At 45.9% G+C, this 22,500-nt stretch overlaps 3 protein-coding genes across 3 annotated transcripts in view; 2 read left to right on the forward strand and 1 right to left on the reverse strand.

The window, feature by feature from the left end:
* agt (angiotensinogen) overlaps positions 1–3,720 on the forward strand; it is a 4,840-nt gene extending 1,120 nt beyond the window's left edge. The window contains exons 2-7 of the mRNA XM_030379221.1: positions 275–749; positions 1,012–1,381; positions 1,730–1,854; positions 1,992–2,140; positions 2,536–2,692; positions 3,102–3,720. Coding sequence (XP_030235081.1) covers positions 324–749; positions 1,012–1,381; positions 1,730–1,854; positions 1,992–2,140; positions 2,536–2,692; positions 3,102–3,278 — 1,404 coding nt within the window. The 5' untranslated portion in view covers positions 275–323 and the 3' untranslated portion in view covers positions 3,279–3,720. The remainder of the gene's footprint in view (positions 1–274; positions 750–1,011; positions 1,382–1,729; positions 1,855–1,991; positions 2,141–2,535; positions 2,693–3,101) is intronic.
* Positions 3,721–4,750: 1,030 nt separating this feature from the next.
* On the reverse strand, positions 4,751–15,981 carry cog2 (component of oligomeric golgi complex 2). Its single transcript, XM_030379220.1, has 18 exons — positions 15,797–15,981; positions 15,223–15,384; positions 15,061–15,126; positions 14,886–14,966; positions 14,382–14,485; positions 13,838–13,946; positions 13,314–13,493; positions 12,910–13,034; positions 12,268–12,394; positions 11,853–11,992; positions 10,643–10,704; positions 10,406–10,557; positions 9,843–10,028; positions 9,686–9,758; positions 9,157–9,299; positions 8,335–8,474; positions 6,578–6,761; positions 4,751–5,110 (listed from the first exon to the last, which is right to left on the reverse strand). The coding sequence occupies exons 1-18, from the start codon at positions 15,851–15,853 to the stop codon at positions 5,012–5,014; spliced, it is 2,190 nt and encodes a 729-aa protein (XP_030235080.1). The 5' UTR covers positions 15,854–15,981; the 3' UTR covers positions 4,751–5,011.
* A 594-nt stretch (positions 15,982–16,575) lies between these two features.
* pgbd5 (piggyBac transposable element derived 5) overlaps positions 16,576–22,500 on the forward strand; it is a 19,198-nt gene continuing 13,273 nt past the window's right edge. Inside the window, exon 1 of the mRNA XM_030379871.1 lies at positions 16,576–17,422. Within this exon, the coding sequence (XP_030235731.1) occupies positions 17,059–17,422 (364 nt within the window). The 5' untranslated portion in view covers positions 16,576–17,058. The remainder of the gene's footprint in view (positions 17,423–22,500) is intronic.

A 22,500-nucleotide genomic window follows, 5' to 3' on the forward strand; every position in this document is an offset into this window, starting at 1 on the left:
GGCTGTCACCCTGCCTTCATTCATTGTCCAGCAGGAGCGACCACACACAAAAGAGAATGAATCAATCACTGACATGCTACCCTTTTCTTAATGTTCGGCTAATCCTGTCAGCGATGGAAAACCAGATCGAACCAGATTTGTCCAGCGCAGCGAACAACAGTGATGCTCCATTCATTAAAAAAAAAAAAACAGCCATCCCATTGTCTGGCTCCGCTCAAAAGGGCTGGTGGTTCTACCAATAACACGACGGGCCTGCACGTCTTCTCCTCCACAGATTAAACTCACAGTTAAATCCCGCCGGACCACCAGAAAGTGTCTCTAAAATGCAGCGCCGGTCGCTCATGTCCGTCCCCCTGTCGCTGGTGCTCCTCCTGAGCTGTTGCCTAGCAACGGAGGCCAACCGCGTCTACATCCACCCCTTCTACCTCTTTGCCGCCGACAACGTGAGCTGCGAGACCCTGCAGACGGAGGCCTCCCAGCCCCTGCGGACCCTGGCCCTGGCGCCGCTGGACGCCGCTGTGCTGACGCCCGATGCCCGGGACCCCACCGTGAGGGACGCCCCCCCGCAGAACGTCACTCAGAGGACGGCCGTGCTGGCCGAGCTGCTGAACACGCTGGGGGTCCGCCTGTACCAGGCGCTCAGCACCAAGCGGGGGCCCGCCAACACCCTGATGTCCCCCGTCAACACCTACGGCTCGCTGGTCACCTTCTACCTGGGGGCGTCCGTGAAGACGGCCAGCTCGTACCAGGTGGGACATCGGTGTTGGACATGGGACAAATCTGCATGCTTTTTTTTTTGCCACCATGGGGGCAGGTGTACCTTGGGCAGTGTGTGTGATGGCATTACGCAGAAAGTTTTTGATTATTATCTGATAAAAGGTTAATTATTTGAATGACAAATCAACTCATCAAACCGATCAATGACAGTTACGATTGAAATCGATTGATGATGAGGAAGATGATGTTGGACCTAAAACAAACCCGGTTCCTCTTCTTCCTCCCCTCCTCCAGGAGCTGTTGGGCTTGAACCGAGACACGGACCCCAAGGACTGCGTGTCCCTGGTGGACGGACACAAGGTGCTTAAGACCCTGCAGGGCATCACCTCCCTGGTGGACGACGGCCCCGAGGACGAGATCGTCACCCAGGTCTGGGCCTTCGCAGGGCCCCCGGGGGCCCAGCTCTCCGAGGACTTTGTCCAGGGCACGCAGGACTTCTCCGACGCGTCGTTCACCCGGGAGGTGGACTTCTCCCAGAGCCAGGAGGCGGAGGCGCTGGTGAGCGGGTTTGTGGAGAAGACCTCCGAGGGGAAGGTGAAGGACGTCTTCAAAGACCTCAGCCCGAGCGCCAACCTGCTGTTCATGAGCTCCTTTGTGTTTAAAGGTTGGTTTGCTCTCTTTTTAGATAGTGTATGGTAACATGAGCCTTAGGCCCAATCCCATTTCTACCCCTTACCCCTTCAAAACAAGGGGGAGGGGTAAGGGGAAGGGGTAAGGGGAAGAAATGGGATTGGGCCTTAACATTGCACCGTGTAAAACTAATGTTCATGGTTGCAAACCGGCAATGGAAAATCCTCTTTGGTAACCAATGGAATAAAGGCCCATGTGAACTGTTTGACCTGCACATGTGCAGTTTACAGAGGCTCTTTGAGGAAACATCACAGCCACCATCAAATATAGCACTGAACACAATTCCTGGATATATTCTCAAACCACCACTTTGTCTCTTAAGGAAACTGGAAGACAGCCTTCCAACCAGAAAGGACCTCACCACAGGAGTTTCACGTAGACGACAACACCACAGTGACGGTCCCGCTGATGACCCACACTGGGCCGTACTACTACTTCAACGACAAGGTAAGGACCAGTTGCTATGGTGACATGGCTGGGCAACGGGATGTCCATGTGTTTCCTCAAAAGATGGTGCTCTCAATATAGGTTTAGATTTGTGGTTGGGTTACTGTGGAAAATATTGGTTTCTATTCCCCATCAAGGTGAGGCAATGCACAGTGGTGAAGCTGGCTCTGAGCAAGCGCTCCTATATGCTGCTGGTCCTGCCCAATGCGGGGATCAAGCTCAAGGACATCGAAGGAAAGCTTCGCTCCGACGTCATCACCGATTGGCACCAGGACCTACAGGAAGGGTGAGTCTTCCTTTAAATCCCTCATTCGATCTCTTCGAGTTTATCAAGTAAACCGGCAGCAATTAGCCTGTGTTTACGATGAACTGCCTATTAAAAAGATCCATCTCCAAAACGTCATATTTTGAGTGGAAAATATCCTTAGATACAAATCCTGGCTCTGAAAATGTCCATTGGATTTCACAGTGTTCATGTTTCCACTTTGGAAACCGTTTCGCACGTGAATTTCTTCATGAGGGTCAGAAAAGGCGATTATCCCTTAAGTCCATATCCTCAACGTTGGACCGTATCATATCGACCAATATCCATTGTTGTGGGTTTGGTCTTTTAAGCGTTGTTACCTTTCAGCATAAATCTTTCAACTGCCTTGTTGTGTTGGTTTGTTATTGTCTGAGCAGTCAGCTGGAGCTGTCCCTGCCCAAGTTCTCCCTGTCGTCAGTGACGGACCTCCGCCAGCTGCTCGGCAACACGGCGGCCGAGTTGGAGGACAGACTGCTGGGCTCCGAGGCGGAGTTCGACCGACTCAGCAGCAGCAAACCCTTCATAATAGATAAGGTAAGCTGGAGCATGCTGGTTTTATCTTAGCAGTATAACTTTTATTACTCGACAACACAAATGGGCAAACATTTTTTTTTTTGTTTGCCCATAATTTTTTGTTAACAAAGTGTCTTTCATCTAGAATAATACAATAACTATAATAACAAAAACTTTTTCCAATGCTTATGTTTGCTTTATTGGTCGCATGTTGTTTTAAAATGTATTTTCTGCTGTCAACTGGATGGACAAAAAAAAAAATCTGAATCTGAATACGATTACTATTGCGCAATATATCCTATAATAAACTGCTGAAATGGGTGACCAGTTATTATTCATACATTGACTCACACAATAACCATACACAATAGAGATTTACAACCAAATATGTGTGACTGACAGTTGTCTGTCTTCCCTTGCCCTCTACCAGGTTCTCAACAAGGTGCAGTTTGAGATGTCAGAAGAAGGAGCAGAAAGCGAGGACAGGAACCCGGAAGGGGGCGTGCCCCTGAAGCTGACCATCAATCGGCCCTTCTTCTTCTCCGTAACAGAAGGACATTCTAATGCCATCCTCATGCTGGGGAAGATCACCAATCCTTCGCTCTAGGGAGTTTTGTAGGAGCTTACGAAATATTACTAAGTATTATCCAAAGTAATATAACGGCCATTTGCCCTAAGAATACGTTACCATCCACTGAAGATGAAATCCATTGACAAGCAGTACTTCCTTATTTTTTCTCTCTGTCACATCCTCTGCATATTAGTCTTGTGAGATAGCACACGAGGAGATGAAGCACAATTGAATGACCTATGACCAATGAGCTTTTAACCATTAATCAGTATTCACACTGAAGTCATGCTTAGAGCTAAGGAGCAAAACATTTCCTCTGTAAAGTTATATATTGCAGTGTTCTGTACAGTATGTGATTTAAAGTAGGTCCAGTAGAATCTGTTTCTGTGATGAATGACTGATGTCTTTGTATATCATGTAATAGAGTATATTTTTGTTTGTATACAATGATTTTTGAAATAAAGATTTTGTTTCTCAATGTAGTAACATTGGTGCTCTGTGTTTCACCCAAGATGTGACGCACTGAGGTGACCTTTTAAGGGCATGGACAACCTCTTTCCTCTTAGATCAGATGTGAATGCCTGGGCTGTTTAAAATACACTGATGTAGCATCAATATCATGGCTGCTGACCTCAGAGACAGAGAAAGACAACACACATGTGGCGCTCGCATGGTCATAGCTCATTGGCGGGCCAAATTATCTGGGCTGGCAAGGCAGAGAAAGGGGAGGTGGCATCTCCCATTATGACGTCATACAGGGAAAATTCCAAAACGGCCTGTCTGAGCTTTGTTTCTTCAAAAGCGGAGCAGAATGCCTAGTGCTCGTTTTAAACCCAACGAAATTTGTAGCTACTGGGGGAGCATAGGTAGGCTAGGGGAACTTATATTAATGTTAGAAAACCTCAGAAAGTGAAATTTTCATGCCATGGGATCTTTAATAGTTCAAATGTGGTTGGACATGGAGAACATTGACAGTACCCCATTGTTGCATTTCTGCAGGTTGACTAATTGTTATTAGTTCAAATATGGTTGGACATGGAGAACATTGACAGTACACTATTGTTACATTTCTGCAAGTTGACTAATTGTTAATAGTTTAAATGTGATTGGACATGGAGAACACTGAAAGTACACCATTGTTGCATTTCTGCAGGTTGACCAATTGCCACCATTTCTTTGCAAATTAATTTGACATACACAACATATCCATACATTGTGATCTTTTATTTATTATCAATGTAAATAGCATTAATTAAAACATTTACATAATTCACAACAGATTGTTGCTATAATCACAGGACGTTGACTGTTTTAGTGTATAATATAGGTTTTGGCATTCTTTTTTAAAACATACTATATCCAATGGGCAACATTACAAGACAGAGGAATCATTAGTGCCTGCATAAAAAGATCTAACATGTCGGCCATTTTATTGTTATGAACCCAGTAGAGGTTGAATGTCTTATATATATATATATATATATATATATATATATATATATGTGTGAGTGTGAGTGTGTGTGTGTGTGTGTGTGTGTGTGTGTGTGTGTGTGTGTGTGTGTGTGTCTGTGTCTGTGTCGTCCGGCCAAATCAGTTGAGCAACTCAATGTGCAATCGTCCTCAGTTAGCATGGACAGGATAAGGTTGATCAGATCTTGTTTACCCACCCAAGTGTGACGTGAATGGTTGCGCTGTGGTTGTTGTACTGCTGATTTCCGGAAGTCCATTGTGTGAGTGTGAGAATGTGAGAGATAGAGTCCTGTTGGTCTCTATTGGTTCTGTTCAGCCAGGTCCCGGGCCTCCTGCACCAGCTCCGTCAGTGTGGAGAACATGGAGATCTGAGACGGCTGCAGACCCATCTTCTCGATCTGCGGGACAAGAGGCATCCATCAAAACAGACCGCAGTCCACTGCAACGTAAACCTTGACTCACATTCGTTTATAGCCGCTAAACGGCACCAAACTAGTCATGGTGATAGGCAGTGGGTGGAACTATGAACTGTTTCTGATGCATTGAACTGACCTTAAGATTACTTTATAAATCAAACACAATGTCCGGCTCTTGGAGCTGCCGGACCACACATGTAAATTGTTGAGCGCCATTTTGCTGACACAATAAATACAGTCTTCTGGTCCACAGCGGAGTTGTTGTGTCCTTACCCGCCCCTCGATAACAGAATGTATTGCTGAATCCCGCACTCAAAAGGTTTCCAAATTGCCCTGCTAGTTTGCTTGTCCCGGATTTGTTGATTTGATGAGTGCATTCCTATTGTTATTTTGTATGTATTCATCGATATGAAGCACCAGGTAAGTGGAAAGCTTTGGAATGGGAATACGCAACTACAATTATATATCAGTTGTTTTTATATTAATGCATTCTTATTAGGGCCCGACCGATTCATCGGCCTGCCGATTTAATCGGCAGATTATAGCATTTTTGAAAATAATCAACATCTGCCAAAAAGACGCCGATTACAACCGATTATTATTATTATTATTATTTTATTTTTTAAATGTTATTGCGCTTAGTATCCTGCAGATTGCGCTCCTACTCGCCTTGCTAACTAACAACTTTAGCTAGAGTAAAAAAGAGGAGATTGAATTTTACCGTACAACATGAAAGCACGCTCGCTCAGGCAGCTGCGCGCTCACCTCACCAATGTACACAAGACGTGTTTTTGAGCATGTTGTGCCTGTTTTTCTTTAGGTCCCAGGCCATGTTAATTTGTTATACTGTATACTCTAACTGTGAGACCATACTGCTCAGCACGCACGTGTTAGTCACTGCTCACGAGCGCAGCACATTGGGAGTTAGTTATTTATTTTACATTTTACATTACACTCATTTTTGACTTTAAATGTATTCTAAAACACTCAAAGGTTCTGCATTCAATTCACATATTCGTCAAAAGTGTTTAAAGTATATTTAAGGTATCAAAAACTACGTTTTATATGCTTTTTTTTGTTTTGCTTTTAATCGGCCAATTAAATCGTAATGGTAATTTTTCTCTGAAAATAATCGGCATCGGCACTCAAAAATCTATATCGGTCGGGCCCTAATTCTTATGTTGCCGTATTTTTTTTTAAATTCATCTTTTGTTCAAAAACGATGACATACTTTGAATTGCACCGATTTGTGTTGTTAATTGATTTTGTAAATGCGTATTTGAAGAAGCACAATCACAACGAGTGTTCTTGTGCCTCACTAAACGTTGACCGCTTTGTAACTGCGCTTTTTTAAAGGTGCTCTATCCTCAGCGTCTTTGAAAAGGCACTTCAAATAGAGTTGTAATTCCAGTCCGTAGTCGTCAACAGTATTATGTGCACGCCCCCTACCTGCTCTCCCAGGTACTGCACATCCAGCGTCAGCTGCAGGCGGATTTTGCCATCGTCCGTCAGCCCCCCGTTGGTCCCCGTCGTGGTTACCGTGGCGGCGCCTTTCCGTGCCTGCTTCAGCCTCTTCAGGCTCTCCTCCATCTTCCTCACCGAGCTCAGCACCTCCGAGATGGTTTCATAGTACCTTTAGGCCCCGGTGAAATACGTGTTCAGCATAGGAACTAGGGGTGTGCACGGGTATACGTGTAACCGGTTAGTAAATCATAACCGTTCAGGAAAAATCAGTAAACGAAAACCGTAAAAAAATTAAATAAAATCACCGTGCCATTGTAATGGGAATCCCGACGGCCCATACTTTCAACATAAAGTTTGCATATTTATAATTCGAAATTCGTCCCAGCCTTTATACCAGATACTCTAGGGTCTATATCATATAACTGCGTTGTCTGATTACAGTTTAATACATTTTTTACAATTTAACAGCTCTCGTTTTGAAGAATAATCACCGCGCCATTCGTTTCAATGGGAATAGCGACGGTCTATACTTCCAACATAAAGTGTACGTATAATTCAAAATTCGTCCCCGCCTTTATACCACAGATACTAGGGTCTATAGCATATAACCGCGTTTTCTGATTTCAGTTTAATGAAACAGTAAGCTGACAACATCCTAATTATCACCGCAACTGCAAATGAACCACACGGAGATGACCATGGCAACCGGTCAAACACATTTTCTTTTTGCGATCATTCTGCTCGCACACCCGCCGTGTTGATAAACAAATAAACCCCCTATAGCGCGACTGCGGTCCACTTAATTTCTTTTTTTTTTAAATCAATAATTAATAAAAAAAACGGTTAACAGTGTACACGAAAAAAAAAGGGCTTGTGTAACCCATTTTTTGTAACCGTTCACACCCCTAATAGGAACACAACATCCTTGGTAGTGATTGCCATGCCAACCGTTACCTTTTGTTGTCACTACGACTACAACCCTTAAAGTCGATCACATGGGAGCCAGTTAATAGCCTTAAAAAATAGACCGTAAACTGGACATCCTCCGGATTATACGCGGTATGTGTGAACGCAAATGTCCAAACCAGTTTACCCGGGTAGGCCTGTCTAGAGTGAAGCCTGGAGATTCGGTGAGCTGGAGAACTCACAACGAGCGAGTGTTGCTGTTGTATTGATGACGTTTCTATCATGTGACGTGAAACCAGGAGCACAGAGTGTAGCTGTTTCATACTTCTCCCTTCTTGCCTGTATTTTGCGTTCTACATTCCACTTCTCCTCTGATATTGCTATTGGATACGTCTAAATAAATGCCTTATTGATATCTCTGCAAAAAGCTTTACCGAGTAGGAAGCCTCACCCTTGATCTTCAATGTGTTGCAAGCAAAACACTGTGACTTTGGCTGCATGCTTTTTGCGTGACTTCCCGCCTCTTACAGGCTCTGCCCAGGTGCCACCCCTCTTCTTAGGTATCCGGAGTATCACCGATATGTGCGAACGTGTCTGATGCGGCTTATCTCCGGATGTATGTTGCATGCGCGAATGTGCAACTCTGGATCATCTCCGGACCTGATTCTCCGGAGATGATCCGCAGTTCATGTGTGAAAGGCAACATTCAAAAATCAAAGATCTGACCACTCTCTGGGAACTACACCAACCAAAGCATTTTCTCTCTCTGTGGACTAAAGCCCAAGCAGAATTATTAACTGTGTGTGCACGTTGCCTGCATGTTGCGTTGTGCCTACCGTTGTGTGCAGTCACACAGGGTGACACGTAGCCAGTCTTGCGCCGTAGCGGGGTCGACCAGACCCTTGGAGTCAGTCAGCAACTGATGCAGCGGACGGAGGGCGTTGTCCATGTACGCTGAGGCGCGCACCGGCACTTCCTGTGCACAAGGAAGTAGCAGCAACGTAAGCAAAGGCGACAGTGTATTCATTCATTAATTTCTTTGTTTATTCATTCATTTATGTACTGGTAGCCCGGGATTCCCACAATAATTGTCTGGTGATGGTTTGGACTTCACTAAAAAGTGCTAGCCATGTTGAAGACCAAACGCGAACATGAGTGTCCGAATGGAGTCCTGACCCCTAGCTGCTCGTTAATGCAGCATTTGAATGAAAAGTTAAGCAAGAAATACAAAAGCTCTGACCCCGTTTTATTTTATTTTCTTTTTATTATTTTTATTTAAGTCTTTATTGAACTTGGCTAAAAAATTATAATACAAACAAAAACAATTGAGCATTAAAAAAGGAAATAAATTAATTAAAAACAAACAAATGGGATCCTCAGGATCCTAAGCAACAAATACATAACTCAAATAACATAGTTCATGTTCTACCCCCTCTTATTTTTTATAATTGTTTCCCAAAAAATAAATCTTCAGTATATAAATCTTCAGTACTAACCATCAAACATCAGTGTCTATGATGTTTGATGGTTAGGACGTGACAGATGTTTATGATACAAAGCAACTTCCAACCGAAACCACCAAAAACGGCACTCTACCTGTAGGCGTCCTTGATCAACCCCTACATTTCCCCAGATGACTCTACAGGAAGCGGACGCACCTTGTTGGTCCGGCGGTAGAGGCGGGGCACCTCCGAGGCGCTCTTCAGGTAGCGGCTGCAGCGCTCGCTCAGATGCTGGGTCATGCGGGCGTTCAGCGTGGGGGTGCTGCCGGACAGAGAGGCCTTGGAGTCCCCCAGGGCCGCTGGCAGGAGGGAGACATGCTGTCAGGCCCGTCTATCTAAGCTCATTCTGGAACACACCATCGGCTATTAAAGAGTGAGATGCTCTGTGAGAATGTCTTGTTTTCTTTAGCCCGCCCCCAGCTTGTTTCTGACCTATCAGGGCATCTCTTACCTGATTGGTTGGGGGAATCTATATTGCCTGTGAACACTTTTGGGGGAATATTTTTGGGTTGTTTAAATTCTCCTGCCCTGTTCTTTATGGTTTAGGACAGCTTTCAGTTCTGAGTGGTGAAGTTAAAAATGAATAGAATAATCCAAGGAAAAATAAGTATTGTAGGGCTCAAGAGGGTCAAGACCTAAATATTCTGAAAGATAAAAGATATTGGTAGGATTGTGCGCAAAATACCTTCTATCACAGTGAAGTTTTTGAAGCCGACCGCCTCGAGCCTCTGTCTGACTATCTCCATCAAGTCTGGAATCTGAGGAAGACCCACAGGAAAACATTACACCCAAATGAAACTTTTAGAAAAAATGAAAATTGATAAGGTAGTTGCGATCTTCACCTGCTCTTGTAGCTTTTGTATGTCTGCCGCGATGTAGACCAGCTTTTTGGTGGAGAGAGAGGCAGGAATTCCACCTTCGCTTCCCCCCTCATCCAATGAGGCGCGACTAGAGGTGGAGGAGGCGGAGCTAGGCAGGGGCCTGGCGGGCTCCTTGGTGGCCTCAGGGCAGGGAGTCTTGGTGAGAACCTGTGAAGGCAGCAGTCAGCATCGTCAAGTCAGGCTGGATGTCAACAAAAAAACGTCAATATTTAACACCCAATCACGTCCAGGCTACCATGTTTGAAGTCAATATATAAACCTGGAAGCTGTTTACTCCATTAAGAAATACCGGAACTACAACATTTCTCAAGTCTAAAACGCTCATATCAACAAATCAATCATCCAGGGGATTTTTCTTTCTAAATAATGGTATTCTAGTACAGTTCCCCCACCATGGGCAGACATGAAATCCAGGAGATGATATAGCTAAAACTGCAGCTATCACTCAGGCCACTAGAGGCTGCTATGGGACATGGTACAGGGTGCAGGTTTAAGTCAAGACACGCAGCGTGGGTGTAGGTCACCTCATGGAGGAACTTGGAGTATCTGGAGTAGAGCTGCAGGGTGATCTTCCAGAAGCGATGGACCAGGGGCGCCATGTAGATCCCGTCTGACCAGCACCTCTTCAGGCACGACCACAGCACCTCAGACACCTTAAGGTGGTACGCACTGCCCGCTGCTCCACACACACACTGAGTCAATTACAAGTTTTACGAATGACGCAAATTGATTTATTTTTTTCACACAGAGTGAGTGTTTACCTGGAGCGGCCTCTAGCCCATCACTTATGGCGTTCTCTAAACTTCCAGCTATCTCCTTGTATCTGGGATAGAGATACACAAGTGACACACAGATGGAAAAACACTAGGTGTTAGGGTGGAAAAAACACAAGCACACAGAAATCACGTGAAATGGAAAGTCCCTACAGCAGGCGCACAAAGTCCACGAAACCGGCATGTCATGTACGAGTCGAAGCTGCTGCCAAACGCAAACAGTACAACATGACGGTGATAAACACTGTCCCCACACTGTGAGCTGCTGTACTCTGCACAATACAAACACAACACTTGTTTGTTTGTTGTGCCACGTACGTAAAAAATGTCATGGGTGTTCTCCAGAACACAGAACACAGTTCATTACATTGTCCTCAATCCGCAAATATTTGGAGGTCTTGTATTTAAATATCCTCCGTTGATGCAACGTGTGTAGTAAGAAAGTAACTAATACAATCACTAAGGCATGTGTACAGTCAATAAGTGTCTCCTTGCACCGAGAGATAGCTCCTTTCCTCTCTCCTTTTGAAAGGTGTTATGTTAATTAGGATTAACCCTGGAGACAAGAAGTCTGAAACTGGGGCCATGTCATACCCTGACTTCTTATGGTGTAGATCCCATTAATGGTCTTGCATTCATGAAACATGTCGTCCAAGCTCATTTGATTGGCTGCAAAGTCCGGTTGAACGACAAGGGCCCTCAACAAACACCGCCGGTGGCAGACCTTCCAGACCTAAGCAGCTAAGTGCATGTGTTCCGGCTGTACACTTCCTCCATAGTGTGGTGCAAATTAACTTGGCCCCTCCCCCCATGGCTTGCTTCAGCCATGACCAATCCACAACATTCTCCACGTGGTTACTCTACTCACCTTTGTTTTTCTGAACAAAAGCCCCAAAATCTGATATTTAACTACAAGAATCACGTGCACCTATTGTCTCTTAGGAAGATGTTTGGTATGCTTTGCGTGTGTCTTCCCATGATCATGCTGCATTCAATTCAATAAGTGTCTATAATGAATCGTTTTTCATCAGTGAGCCCTCATTGACCAGGGGCCATAGCATATAGCAGAGCTGAAATCAATAGCCATTTAATTATTACAGAAACGGGTCGACTGCATTAAGCATCAATAATCAGTAATGTTCAATCACTTGATTAGCAACAAGAAGATCATGGGCCGGCATTAACAGTCCCTACCCACCGTAGCTGGAAGTAGACGGGCAAGTTCCACTTGTTGTGGAAGCTGGTGTAGGTGGGGTGGACCCGCAGCCGCTTCACGCTGGCCTGGGAGCTGCACTGACGCTCGAACCGTCGCACAAACTCCATGCTCACCGTGTACCGCTGGTCAGGGACAGCGAGGGAGGAGTAGAGCAGGGATCACACCAGACACAAAACGCCACGAGAATAGCCAAGAGGCATTCTCACCTCTGCATCACTATCCAGGCAGAATTACAATTCAAACAATATAGTCGTGTGTTTTGTGTTTGTTGTGCTGCACACAAATGCACACAACGCACACACACACACACACACACACACACACACACACACACACACACACACACACACACACACACACACACACACACACACACACACACACACACGCTAGCTACCTCATAGAATACGTCTGGGTTGCCCGGGTTGAAGAGGTAGGCCATCCTCTCCTCTATGCCGCGTATTATCTCGGGCCACACAGAGTTGACCAGGAAATCGTAGCCTGGCACCATGTCAGCTTTGTCACTGAGGAGTGAAAGAAACAGCTTTTATTTTAAAACGATGCGCTAGCAATCTGAAAACCCTACAAATGTGATTTCTGTGACTACAGTCGATGCTACAACAGTATGAGAACAAGATGTTGGGAGTATAACAAAAAACCAAGAGAAACAAGGTCCAAATGAAAGAGGTCCAAATCAGATCAAAACACATGCACACGCGTTGGCACGGCAGTTACCACTATTGGTATGCACCAAGCCCTAAGGAAAGGTAATTTGAAAGGATAAGTAGCTCTAATACAATGTTTACCAAAGAATAAGGTGATTTTATGTCTATTTTTTCTAACATTGTTATTATCTAAATTGTTTAAGCATTTCCCAAGGACCACCAGCTTTGCCCTGTGTCCACAAACAACCGCTGCTGGACTAAACACTACTACTGCACCTCCACGGATCACCGCTGGACCAAACACTACTACTGCACGTCCGCGGATCACCGCTGCCGACCACAGGCTTGGAATACTTGTGCTCCAGCATCGGTACCTGGAGACGGCCCCACCGGTCACCTCCCGGAGCAGTCTACAGTGGTGAGGGACAAACTCCAGCAGTCTGGAGTACATCAGCTGCAGACCGTTTGGGTTTGCCTTCACCAGGTCTTCCACGATCACCTGGAGGGCAGGAGAGCAATGGGGTGGACAAAGCAGGGGGTCAGGGAAGGATTTTGCAGCATTTGTAGAAAATATTATTGTCTTGTTGCCAGGACTGGCAATGAAAATCATAAGCAATATACATTTAACTTGACGTAGGAATGAAGGGTTGTAATGTCACAGTAAAAAAAGTAAAAGTAATGCATTCTGTTGGGGGAGACATCCTTCAATGCCTTGGGTTGTCATCAAAAGTTAAGTGTAGTGTGAATGCTCCAGTGTGTTTGAGAGTGCTTGACTCACCTGGTCCATGTAGGGTTTCACCAGCACCTGTCCCACCAAGGCCTCGGCGTCTCGCGTCTTGTCTATGGTGGCGTAGGTCCGCAGGCAGTGACGCACCATCTCAAGGTTGGCCGTCTGCAGCCCCTGGATCAGCACGTCCTCCAGGGACTGCTGCAGCATCGAGGTGATGCCCGCGATGCGCTGGCACGGGCAAGGAGAGATCGGTATCACGTTTTAATAACCAGTCATCGGTCTGGGACAATCAGCCCCTGAACCACTAAATCACTTCATAATGTAAAGGGGAAGGGGGTTAAATGGTTCAATGGGATTTGCAATATTTGCACAGCAGGAGGCAAGACACCACCTATGTTTTAATGTTTAACAGAATTTGGATGCATGGAATATGCTAATGTTGCACAACAGGATGTACAACACTGATTCCAAAGGGAGGAGAATGAAAATAATATCTTTGTCAAATGACAAAATGGATGGCTGGTGGAATGCAAGGCTATTTGGGGGATCACTCATGCCTTCAGATCACTTACAGGTCTTATTTTGTCCAGCAGGGGCAAGCCTTTGCTCTGTATTGCATGGAACTGGAGCTGGTTAAACTCTGTAGCGATTCTTTCAAGGATCTGACCTGCGAGTAGAGGACTTTGGAGAGACACACACACACACACACACACACACACACACACACACACACACACACACACACACACACACACACACACACACACACACACACACACTGTAATGTATGTACACCAATGATCACACCAAAGAATGCATGATATGCATTATTGGTAATTATCCAAGCACCAATTTCCTTGTTCAGTACAGCTAGCGTACTGAATGAGGATTTTATTGATAATGTACAAAAGAAAAAAACAAAATGTTTTTTTCCAAAGCAACAACATTATAAGTGAGTATGGGTTAGGTATTTTGCTCAAGAACCCCTACAATGTGGACATTTGTGGTTCTGAACCTAGAACCATTTGGCAGGGACACACAGTAACAGTATGCCTGCCCCTTTGTGTGCATGTGTTTGCATGTGTGTGCATGTGTGTGTATCTTGGTCGGCCCTACCTGCTGCTCTCCAGGGAGCTGGACTCCTTGGTGTTCTGTGTGTGCAGAATCTTCTCAATCTTCTCCACTGAGCGCACCACCTGGATCAGCCTCAGCACGCACACCTGGTGGACACATGAAACATACTTAATGGCAATGACAAAGATATCCCCATGTTAATAATAATGGGAGTCATCTGTTATATACAAGCAATACGAGTGATTGATGCATTTATACACTTATAGACTCCAGTTATGGGGGCTCTTGTCGATTTGTGCTCGATCAATGTTGTTATTTTAGGGTAAGACGGCATCACACTACACTGGCTACACGGCCATCAAATTACTCTCAAGATTTCAATATTTTCTTTAACAAACTAAAAATCAACCTGTCCATCTCAACTGATGGGGGAAAAAAAGGGAGTCGAGAGAGCAGGTTAAGCAAGGTTATCAAACAATACTTATTTTCTAATCTCAGACATACTAAAAGTGTTTGATTAATGATAGCTGTTTATTGCTGTTTTACCTTTTTTTTCTGCAGGTCCTCTTGTTTTGCCAGATGGCCGTCAATGTCCTCAATCACCCCACTCACACAGGAACGAAGGCTCTACAATAACCACATCGACCAGCATTAGTGGACACGCCTCCACGAACACACATGCATACACACAGTGAGATGTGCACACAAGCACAATACGCACCATCACTTCTTCTCGTAACTGGCCCAGGGGGACGGAGAGCTGATTCAAGGCTTTGTCCATTCCGACCTTTCAAAAGATTAGACACACAGATAGTGAGACGTGACTGAGAGAGATGTGATAACAGAAAGGTGTCAGAAAGGGGGGAAGGGCGTTACCACTCACCAGGTTGGTGGAAAGGTTGACAAAGTCTGCATAGTCTTTGTTGATGAGCTCCACCATAGCGGTCTTCAGTAACTTGTAGTACATCTCCAGATCCTCTCGCATCTCTTCCAGCTGAACCTGCTTGCGACAATCAGCCACGAACTGATCCACGTCAAAGTCATCCTGAGAGCAGAATGAGTGGGAGAGAGAGGGCGCGTCAGGGAGCGATATTGTACACATTCGTCAAGGGAAGACAGGTAGGTTGAAGAGCGAAGACAGCCTCTTCAGTACGAGCATGCACCCTGAGAGTCATCAACACAATATGAAAACATTCCCAACGTTAACCATTTGATGGCTAGGGGTTTTACTGGTCGAGGGTCGTCGTTGCACAGACTCGACAGGTCTTGGACGTTAGTCAAATATCGAAATACATATTCAGCTCTGATTCCAATGAACTAGAACAGTATTTACTTCATCCAGGAGACATAAATGTTGACAATGACCAGATAACCCAGGAACACTTGAATGACAGGTTGGCCTCTATACCCAGACGAATACAACACGTATCTACAACATCGCTTTACTGGTGACTTACTTTCATAAAAACGTCCTTGTCGAAGCACAGAGAATCGGGGGCCTTCGGTAAATTCATGTTAGGGTTTGTAACGTCTTACATAAAAGGAAAAAATTACTTTGGCTAGCTAGATGTGAGAATATTACGACGCTTCCGCAAACATGGCAAGTGTACCACCGAGGAAGAGACGAGGACGACGTCAGAGGAACGGTGACGCTCTGCGCCCTCTATTGGTCACACGGGGTATGGGGGCAGTGTTGCCAGATTGGGCGGTAAATCTGTCCCGATCTGGCAACACTGTATGGGCGGGAGGGGGGGGGGGGGGGGGGGGGGGGGGCGGCTTACTTTACAAGTGAAGCCTCCCTTACATCTTAATACTAATTTTGCATTAAGATAGAAATAACCCCTCAGTAAGCAGGAATACCGGTTAGTATACATTAATCGCCCAAGAAAATAAAATGTAGTGAAGGTGGATCATGGAGACTGTATCTCAGTTGTAACCAAGAAGCCCATCCACGGATGGATAAAACGATGAGGAAACTAATAAAGGGGGGAAGCAGGGAGGTGGAAGGGCATCACCCTTCATGGTCAAATTATTAACAATAATAATTAACCCCAGGCTCATTTTATAATCCCAGATCAATAGTAGTTTGATGTATAGTGACTAGAGTACAGCCAATAATGCTCATCAAGGACTTTGATTTGATTCTCGGGGGCAGCTTTATAACCTGACATCTGTTTGGAAACCCCACCTAATTGGACCTTACAACAGGGCGTTCAAAGTCAGCTGATCCGTCCGCAGCCAGTCGCCTTCTGATCACCAGGACGCTCTCAGTACTGCTCGGTAGACCCAGATCCCTGGTGGTCTCCCAACCCGGATGCTGCTGCGGACTCCGGGAGGCTATAACTAACAATAATTGCATCACTGCGCGGCGGTGTTAGCGTACCGTCAGTCACGACAGGGGCTGATACCATTTCAGTACCCTTCAGGAGAGGACAGCTCCCCCACGTTCACGAGCCGTTACCGGGCTAGAGAGGATGCTGTGGTGGAGGACCGGAGGAGGATCATTCATTCGCAGTGGGAGCGTGAGGTTGTATTGTGTGAGTGTGTACTAGGTAGGGGTGTAGTCTTTCTATAGACAACACACCAAATAAATTAATTGCGATCGCGAGCAGTACTCGTATGCAGTTTAACACGAAAGAAAATTGTGGGTGAGTAAAATAAATCTACCTAGAGAGGTAAAGAGAGACAGAGGCAGGCGAGCATCATAAGAGAGAGAGAGATGGCGGAGTGCGGGCGGAAGGCGCTGTCTCTCCTGGAAGCGGCCCGCTCGCGGTACGAGAGCCTGCAGATCTCCGACGACGTGTTCGGGGAGTCGGGGGATGACAGCAGCGACAACCCCTTCTACAGCACCTCTGGAGACTCCAACTCGGACTCCAACTACATCTCCGAGGCGGGAGAGGAGCACCACAACCACCGGGCGCCGCACGGCGACAATGACAGCGGCCACGGCGTGCATGGCAGCGGGGGGGGACGCGGCGGGGGGGCCGGTCCCCCCGGCTCGGTGTCCCGGAGCCAGGCGGAACAGGACGGGTGGACGGAGACCCTCCAGGATGTCACGATGCCGCCGTACAAAGACACACATGGTGAGCCACGGTGCCCGGCATGCTACATTTCGCATGGCTTATGTGTAGTGTGCAGGGGGACATGGTTGTTAGGTGTGAGGCGAGGGGGGATGTAGGGGTTTCTAGTCGTGGCTGTATTCAGGTCATTCACTGTGGTTCTGATTTGGGTACCAAACCATCCGGCCAACATACAAAAGGCTATTGCTCTGCTACAACAGAACCCCTGTTCTCTTTTTCTCTCTCATTCACTCTCATTCTTTTTCTCTCTCTCTCTCTCTCTCTCTCTCTCTCTCTCTCTCTCTCTCTCTCTCTCTCTCTCTCTCTCTCTCTCTCTCTCTCTCTCTCTCTCTCTCTCTCCCTGCCTCTGCTACATCTCTCCCCCTGTGCTACATTTTTAATGGCAGTGATTCAAAGGCAATACTAAATGTCTTTCCTTTGATTTCCAGCCCCTTGACTGCTCAGGGACGAGTGTGTTCACGCGTGTGCGTGTGTCGCATGGCTCCTACGGGGCGCATGCGGGTTGACCTGCTGTTTCATTTCGACAAACAGCAGGGTGTCTGTCTCCATCACTCCCCAACACACAGACCCATGACCCGTAGCACACATACATGCACACGTTCACACACTCGCTCACAAACGGTCTTACACTTACGCCTAAAGCACTCACTCATTATCACAAGTGCTGTAAGTGTTCACAAGTGTTCTGTGCTTGTTTCAAACCTCGCCATGATAGCTTGAGACATTTGCAAACGCGTCCAGATATCTTTGCTACGCCCTGTGGGCACGTGCGGTGTACGGTGCAGTCATTCATCGTGTCGCGCAGTCAATCATCAGCCTGAAGGAGGTTGGGCGGCTGGTGATGTGTCTATTAGCTAATCGCTATCATTCCATATTCCCTCAGGTGTCAGGATGTCCACCTATCATCCTCCTGTTGGATCCCTGTCACTACTCCACCCTCATATGCTGTCTCTCTCTCTCTCTCTCTCTCTCTCTCTCTCTCTCTCTCTCTCTCTCTCTCTCTCTCTCTCTCTCTCTCTCTCTCTCTCTCTCTCTCTCTCTCTCTCTCTCTCTCTCTCTACCTCCTCCCCTACCTCTCTCACGTTCTCTTTCTCTCTCTCCCTTTCTCTCTCTCTACCTCTCTCTCTATGTCCTGACTGGCTTTGTTTGGTATGGGTTTGTGTCGTTATAAAAGCCAGATAGTATTTCAAAGGCTGTGCTGGGACGGGATTTACTCCCTCAGTATGGGACAGTGTGTTTGTGGAAGAGAGGGTGGGGGTAGGGGAGGGGGGGGGGGGGGGGGGGGGGGGGGGGGGGGGGGGGGTTGGGGGGGTGGGAGGGAGGTTACTGCTTTGACCAATCACATGGGACTGATGCCCTGGTGCACTCTGGGAGGTGAGCCTGCCATCTGGTAGCAGAGAGACAACCCACACACGCACATACACGCACAGACACACACACATACACACATGTACACATGCATGTACTAGTCATTATTTGACGTATCAGCTGTAGCCAGTTAATTGGAAGATACATCTGCAAGAGAATTATTTGAAAATGCAATTAACCATTGCACTGCTTATTCTCATTGCTTCATGTCCAGTTACTATATTATATTATAATCATCTTTCCCCGGAACAGAGCGACTTTCAGTACTATATTAGCTGTTCTTTTAGCACACCATGTATTGACCTACAAATTATATTGCATCCGTGTGTCTGCTGGGGGAACAACATGTTGAGTGGGATGGGCTGATGCACCTGCTGCAGTCTTTATGCAAACAGGAGCTACAGAAGCCTTCGGAAGACACATTGGTGCTGATGGAACAGAGGAGAAGAGAAGAGAACAGAAAAGTGGTCCACCAAGATGAAAATTGTGATAAGAGACACTAGTACAGGATGTTCTCTATGTCGGAACACCACCTTTATACTATTATTATTGTATTTTAAGATTCTCTCTGTTCCCTTGGTGTGTGTGTTTGTGTGTGTACGTTTGTGTGTTAGTGTGTAGAGGCCAGAGGGTATCTATGAAAGGCGTGTTTGTTCAGCAGGTTTGTCTGGCCCAGGTGGGTGGTGCTCAGCAATGCGACAGGGTGGAGATAGGGCTGGAGGGTGTGTGTGTGTGTGTGTGTGTGTGTGTGTGTGTGTGTGTGTGTGTGTGTGTGTGTGTGTGTGTGTGTGTGTGTGTGTGTGTGTGTGTGTGTGTGTGTGTGTGAGTGTGTGAGGTAAATCATGCTTCATAGCTAAGTGGACATATATTCTGGTCATAAGTGGAAGAGAGAGAGAGGGGCAGAGCTGCAACCTGCCACGAATATTTCCTGAGCCGGTCACAGGATGAAAACTGGTTTGAACCAGACAAGGTTCCACTTAGTTAGTGCACCCACTTGCCCTGTTCATTGCATGTCTGTGTGTCATTTTGGGTTTCTTTCTGTCTACCTGTCTGGTCCTATGCCTGTCTGTAGATGGCTGTGCTTGTCTATTCCGCCTGCTTGTCTCTCTGTCTCCTGGTGGTGAGGCTGACGGACTGGATTTGCAGAATGGATAGGACAGAGCAGTCTTTGGGGGATTGCGTTTGTCTCTGCACGTATAACATCAGGCCTCGTCTGAATGGAACGCAGCCCTTCTCAGCGTCCCGCCATACAATACAAAAACAAGGATACAGACCTCTAACCTAGGGCTGTCTCTGGGCTCCTTCAAATAAAGAAACAACATAGAAATTGTGCTAATGCAATAGTTTTATTTTGCATTATAGGTTTGACACAGATGTTGAGATCTTACTCAGTGTCATTTCTCACAATGCCATGCTAGGGCCTGGTAGAAGTCAAGGCTTCCGGAGCATATTCCCATATCCAAGTCTGATCATATACCGTTCATATGATGATGAAAAGGCCTCATGCCCGGTTTATAGATTTTACTGAGTGGTTACTGAGTGTGTTTTTACTGATACTTTCCATCAGTCTGTCAGTCTGTCTCTGATACTCGCCTCTGGTCGGCCTCTGTTAGTTGGACAGTCAATCTGTCTGGGGTATTCGGTTCTCTACCAATATGTCAGTGGGGAAAGACAATTCCCAGTAGACCAAATGTGCACACAGACATAGACACACACACACACACACACACACACACACACACACACACACACACACACACACATACACACCAAACACACATACACACACCAAACACACACACACACACACACACACACACACACACACACACAGAAATGTCTGCTTATCAGTTACAATAACAGTAAGGGGGCATTAGCGCACACTTTCAATATCACAAGAAAAATATGTTACCGTAATACTTCCCAAAATCACGTGTTCTAACACAGGGATGGTTGTGTATGGACCAGGTGCTGACCTGACAAAAATATGACCTCACACAACGACCTTGTTACTGCACATCAAAACGTTCTGTACCATATAGTCGTTAACAGGCCTTGGTTTTGCTCAGGTAGAAAAATTAACTCAAAATCGAATTTGATGTCACCAAAGTGCATGTGTGGTCTGTGTTGAGAGGTAATCCACTCTAAATACAAATAATCTCTGATTGCTGAATCCTGACTGTCAAAATCCCACTAAAAGGCTGCGGTAGACGGAACACAAATACACCAAAACCAGCCCGTCTTCGAGATTACACTCTGCTAATAGATTTGGCCCATGAATTAATATTTGTTGACGTCACTAGGTTGAAGAGCAGACAATTAATTTGCCTGTTGAAACATAGCCATGATTCTGCACCCGGTGAATCTCTGTTTGTCATTCGACCCCTCTCGTCTGAGTTCAGGCGTTTCTAAATAGGATCTGGAAAAAAACATAGAAGCTGTATATTCATTGAAATCATTTTGGAAGAAGAAATAACAATGTAATTAATGTTACTTAAAGTTGCGATTCAGGGAATGATTGGACGAGTTGGGTAGAGATCCAGTGTCCGGGGTCTCTTTGGGTCTGTCTCTGTCTACCTTGGTTTATTCATTTGTATTTCTATCTACGGAGAGCTAGCTTCGTCTATGTAAGTCATGCTGCGTTTTCTATGGAGCTGCCAGGTCTAATGGAATGCAAATGAATGGATTTTGAGTCGTGACATGGGGCTATTTCTGCCGCCTGGGCTACAGGGACGCTCTGCTCTGCCAACATCTCTGCCAGCTTTCTTTCTTTTCATTGTTCCTTTTCTCTTATTCTAGATATATGGATTGATAGATAACAGAGGGCTAGAGAGAGAGAGAGAGAGAGAGAGAGAGAGAGAGAGAGAGAGAGAGAGAGAGAGAGAGAGAGAGAGAGAGAGAGAGAGAGAGAGAGAGAGAGAGAGAGAGAGAGCGAGCTATGGCATATGTATTTATCAATATGTGATTATCGATTGATATAAGACAGATATGGATGGATGGATGGGTGGATGGATGGATGGATGGATGGATGGATAGATAGATAGATGTACACAGGGAGTAAATCCCATCCAACTCCAGCCTTTGAAATATTATCTGTTTTTTATAGACGACACAAACCCACACCAAACAAAAGCCCAGAAGGACATAGAGAGAGGTAGAGAGGGAGAGAGAGAGAGAGAGAGAGAGAGAGAGAGAGAGAGAGAGAGAGAGAGAGAGAGAGAGAGAGAGAGAGAGAGAGAGAGGGAGAGAGAGAGAGAGAGAGAGAGGGAGAGAGAGAGAGAGAGAGAGAGAGAGAGAGAGAGAGAGAGAGAGAGAGAGAGAGAGAGAGAGAGAGAGAGAGAGAGAGAGAGAGAGAGAGAGAGAGAGAGAGAGAGAGAGAGCTATGGCATATGTATTTATCAATATGTGATTATCGATTGATATAAGACAGATATGGATGGATGGATGGGTGGATGGATGGATGGATGGATGGATGGATAGATAGATAGATGTACACAGGGAGTAAATCCCATCCAACTCCAGCCTTTGAAATATTATCTGTTTTTTATAGACGACACAAACCCACACCAAACAAAAGCCCAGAAGGACATAGAGAGAGGTAGAGAGGGAGAGAGAGAGAGAGAGAGAGAGAGAGAGAGAGAGAGAGAGAGAGAGAGAGAGAGAGAGAGAGAGAGAGAGAGAGAGAGAGAGAGAGAGAGAGAGAGGGAGAGAGA

This window comes from Gadus morhua, chromosome 15 (genome assembly GCF_902167405.1).
Source record: "Gadus morhua chromosome 15, gadMor3.0, whole genome shotgun sequence".
NCBI lineage: Eukaryota > Metazoa > Chordata > Actinopteri > Gadiformes > Gadidae > Gadus > Gadus morhua.